The following is a 4,691-nucleotide window of genomic DNA, read 5'->3' as shown; positions in this document are numbered from 1 at the left end:
AATATTATGAAATTAAAAAATAAAGAGAAACTAAAAAAAAATATCAAAGAATATCGCTGAAATGAAATATGACATTTAAAAAATATTGGTTACGTAATAAGCTGATTTCCTAAAAAATTTCAAAATCTGAAAATCTAGAGTGGGAATTAGAATGGGCTCGAGAGCTAAACTGCAAAATAGAACACACAAATTTCGAAGATCTTTTCCCCCATTTTTCTTCCTTTCTTTTTTTTTTTTTTTTTTTTTTTGGTCTTTTAGAAGAATTAAACATAAGAGGAAATTTTGTTTGAGAAGAATGAAGAGTTATATAGATTTCCACAAAGCGAATTCATCGTATCTAGAATTTTTTTTAAAAAGAAAAAAAAAACCACAAGCCAAAAATTAAAAATCCTTATTGAAGAAGCTAAACCCTTTTGTTTCCTTTTTACAATCAGTGTTTTTTTCTTCATTGCAAAATTGACAAATACTCAGTTTCTCTTCACAAGCTGCTTTCAACCACCCACCCCAACCGTAGCCATAAACAAGGTGCTTTCTCAAGCAGAGCGCATCGGCCAACCAAGCAGCGGAGGCGATCCCGGCGGGGATGCCTCTCGGCTGGGAGAGAACAGGCTGAGCTCCACAAAAGTTGCTGTCCCCATTCCAGCAGAACCTCCATCTTTTTGAAATGTTCTAAAAGAGATCGACCCCCTCTTTGTTGAGGAGGCATCAGAGTTTTGCGCGGGGCTCATTTGAGGGGAGCTGCTATCATCGAGATGGGGTTGGTTGGCAATGAGAGAGATAGTGTCATTGTGATCATCGCTCGACCTTCTCCTTGCCTCCAAATCCTGTAAATTCCCCAAAGCTAAAGAATCCGCCACCGGAAGGTAGACGAGCATGCATATACACAGCCCAGCACAACATAAAAGTACAAGAAAAGCTGAGAAAGTGAGAGCTTCGAATAAAAACTGCTCTGGCTTCCGCGAAACCGAAAAACCGAGTAATATAACCCTTAATGGGAGGAATCCTGAAACTGAGAATATCAATGTGTATACTCTCCTTTGCAAGTTCTTATTGATGACCAGTTTCAAAATCTGCCTCCCAAGCCAAAACAAGTAGATGGTTAGGATGGTGGCGAAAAAGCCGAGGAGGATAGTACTCAGTAAAGGGTAAGTACAGAGAGCAATGTCCGGAGCACCTTTCGAACTAGATGCAGTAACAATGGTGGCTGCACTAGTAAAATATTTCGGCAGCTTCCGACCGTATCTGTTATCGTTGTTTAGCCGGGGTCCAATAAGTATAACAACTATCTGAAGAACAAACACTGGGAAGCAGTAGAGAAAAATATATCCTGCTGTTTTCCTGTTCCATTTCCGGCTGAGAATTCCGGATTCCATGTTCTGAAGGGGCCCTCGAAGAAGAAACAAGAGAGTGAGGAATAGGCAAGGTTCTGCAAACCCAAGGTTCGAAACAATGTAACATTTGCATACAGTTTCCTGCCATTTCAAGTCATGCAACAATCCTCCCTCCCCCCGCAAGAAACTTAGCCGACTAATTTCACCAACACCCCACCAGATCACAAACAAGATGAATGTAATTCGAATTATCCAAGGACCACTGAAGTAACTGAGTTGAATGCAACCTTCACTATGAATGCGAGACCGGAAGTAGCACGAATAAATGATGCAGAATAAACCAAGAAGAATCAATAGGGCCACTAAACAAATCGTCACCACACCGAATGCATCGGCAGCAAATCTCGTCAGGGGCATTACTCGATGCACAGATTCCAAGCATACTCTCTGCCAGCATGGATACTAAGGACCTCTAATCGTTTATTAGCCTTCTTCCCACTTCTAATGAGAACAAAAGCAGAGTAGCCCAGGCTGGAAGAGTACCATAGAACTCAAATTAACCACAAATTTCTGTAGAAGATGATAGGCAGCAACATTTGAAGTAGCAGTCATGAAGAACAGTGCCCCATCTTCACTGCCGAGATTTGTATTCAAGCTGCTCTAAGCATAACAATACATCTTGATCATCTGCAGTGAAGTGGAGGAAAATAAGAACTGAGAAGCGACTGCATATGGAGTTGGAATAAAAAAAAGCAAAGAACAAATGGACTGCAATTTCAAAAAAAGAAAACTACCAAAAGCACTGATGTCATAATGAAGAGGTAACCATAAATTCCAAGTAAATCTTAGGAGAAACTATAGTCTCAAGGCACTTTAATCATTCCAAACAAAAATATGTTGTCAACTTTTAGAATACTTGAGAAGGAGACGTAGTTGTTGGAGAAAAAAATTTAAGGAATAGACGATTTAAGCATATCATTTTTTAACGTATAAGCCACAAAGAAAGGATGGATAACACACAGTACACAGGATAAATGGAAGCAAAGACAGAATATGTGTAATGGATACAATGAGGTTAAACAAATTTCTAAAGCATTCAGCCAAATTTAGCATGCATTTGAGTTCAGTTTCTCATGAGTTCATGAGGGGGGAAAAGCATTCCCAGCTTCCTAAATAAACATCTGATAAAAATAGTAAAGAAACCAACATATTTAGATACGAAACAATGAAAAATAAACCAAATTTCAAACACATATACTCAATGTTCTGATAGAAGAAAACTCCTTACATCAAAAAGAATCATGAGTTCATGACACGTCAAACTGACTTCCATAATGACATTAAGCTACAGATTGGTATACACAAACTAATAAAACTTCAACCGCCTTGTTCAATGCAAGTATCTCTGAGTCCAACATTCTACAAAATTTTTAGCTTTCAATTTTTCCTAAAATGGTATATGCATAACTCTAGTTAAGGCTGATTTTACAATCTACAATGTAAAGTTTGTAAAACCAATCAAATTTATCTTTAATCCTCTAAAAATGGAGAGAAACAATTACATGTTCGCACCAAACTAAAGAATCGCAACTTATGAAAAAACAGAGATGAATTTTCTTCCTAAGCAAAACCACCCTTGATATATTAACTGGCATTGTCGGTCATGGCAGTAATATCAATCATAATCAATGAAACCTCCCCATTTCAAAACTTAAACATAATACAAAAAAGCAGTGTTTAACACAACATTGAAACCAAAACCCTGCCAAAAACAAAAAATGTAAACAAAACATTACGAAATCCGATAAACCCTTAATTACCCAAAATTGAAAATGCAGTCATTAAAAACCCCTGGCCAACAAGAACCATCCAACAAATGCAGATGAAGAAAGAAAGAAACACAAACCTGATACAATCCAAACATAATCATTTTAAACCCAAAAAGAACAAACAAAATAAGTAAATAACCAAATCAAAATTCATAGTTAACAACCCAACCATGCATGCTAAAGGGGAAAAAAACGTTAAAGAAACACCAGAAATTAACACAAAGGTGATAGAAACAGCGGTAGAAAAACAAAAATGGGCGGAAAAATACGATGTGCAGTGATTTAAGAAGGGAAAAGAAATGCGAATGAAATCAAAAGAAAAGGAGATCAATCGGAAGCTTACAGAGAGGGGAATCTTGATCTAGCATGCAGAAATGGATGGTCGAAAGAATCACAGAAGGAACCAAAGAACCCTAATCCTCAGAGGGAAGAGAGAAAGAAGACGATGGCCAGACAGAGAGATAGAGAGAGAGAGAGAGAGGAGAGAGAGAGAATAGCGGGACAGAGAGAACGTAGTTAGGGGAATAGGTGAGTGGGACTTTGTTGGTGACAGGCTGTCTCCAGCTGCGCGTCCAAGCCTGTGCTTCGGGTGAGAGAATTTTGGTTCGATTTTACCGAGCCTACGTGGATGCCGTCGTGGCGGCGTTTGCGGCGACCCTTTCTTTTGGTCGTTGTTTGGATATAGGTTTAACGTACTCCTAACCTGGATTCAGAAAAAACATTGCATTCTCTCTTTAGCTTCCATCTACGTTGGATTCCAAATATACCCATAGTGATTAATTATTTCCCTTTAGCACATGCTTGTGGTTTCTATTTAATTCATCACCCTTGTAGCTTACAATATTATTGCAATTAAAACCTCAATTTTAGTAAAATACGAAAATTAATTATGAGGTTCGAGACCATTTATTTTTTATTACCTTTTTCAACTGGATTAGTCGGGAAAATTCTCATTGGGATGCAGAGTTTAGCTGGATTTATCATAAGAATACACACGATAATTGTCGACTTAAGGTTTGGAGAATAATCTGGTATATTGTTATTTATCATATTTGGAAAAAGCATAATCTTTGTGTTCGTTGGGACTTCCTTCCGTCCTATCCAAGTGGATGGTCAGATAGTGTAATATTATGTTTTTTTTCTATTATTCTTAGTGGCTTGAAAATTGTCTTCTCGAGATTTGTGTTGGCTCTTCCCTTTGAGACCAGTTTGCTTGACTTGTGTGAGCTTTTTTTGGTGGTTGTTTTCTTTGTCCTTGTTTTTTCTTTTCTTTTGATCTTGTTCTATTCGTGTTTTGACCTCAAATTGTGAAATCTCTTATGTTTATTGTAATTTAATATCTTTGTAAAATAAATTATAAAACGATTCTTTAATTGAGGTTTAAAATGTCATTGTTGTCAATATGAGTATTATCAACTAGCATAAAGTTACTTTCAATATATATATATATAATTTGTATTATCAACTTCAAGATTAAAGGTTTGGTTCCTACATCTCACATATTGTAAAAAAAAATGTTGATGTTTATGAA

General features: G+C 37.0%; 1 protein-coding gene across 1 annotated transcript; it reads right to left on the bottom strand.

Annotated features, from left to right (window-relative positions):
* Window positions 1-280: 280 nt before the first annotated feature.
* LOC120091253 (plasminogen activator inhibitor) lies at window positions 281-3,690 on the bottom strand. Its single transcript, XM_039049202.2, has 2 exons — window positions 3,504-3,690; window positions 281-2,018 (listed from the first exon to the last, which is right to left on the bottom strand). Exon 2 carries the CDS (start codon window positions 1,746-1,748, stop codon window positions 534-536), a length of 1,215 nt encoding a protein of 404 aa, XP_038905130.2. The 5' UTR covers window positions 1,749-2,018; window positions 3,504-3,690; the 3' UTR covers window positions 281-533.
* Window positions 3,691-4,691: the final 1,001 nt, after the last annotated feature.

Source organism: Benincasa hispida, chromosome 11, assembly GCF_027475165.1.
Source record: "Benincasa hispida cultivar pf3 chromosome 11, pf3_genome.v1.1, whole genome shotgun sequence".
NCBI lineage: Eukaryota > Viridiplantae > Streptophyta > Magnoliopsida > Cucurbitales > Cucurbitaceae > Benincasa > Benincasa hispida.
Note: the sequence above shows the minus strand (reverse complement) of the source record. Positions and strands in the feature narration are given on the sequence as shown.

What these genes read in the sequence shown, in the direction of transcription:
- LOC120091253 (XM_039049202.2), bottom strand. Translation starts at nt 1,748, where the DNA reads ATGCCCCTGACGAGATTTGCTGCCGATGCATTCGGTGTGGTGACGATT.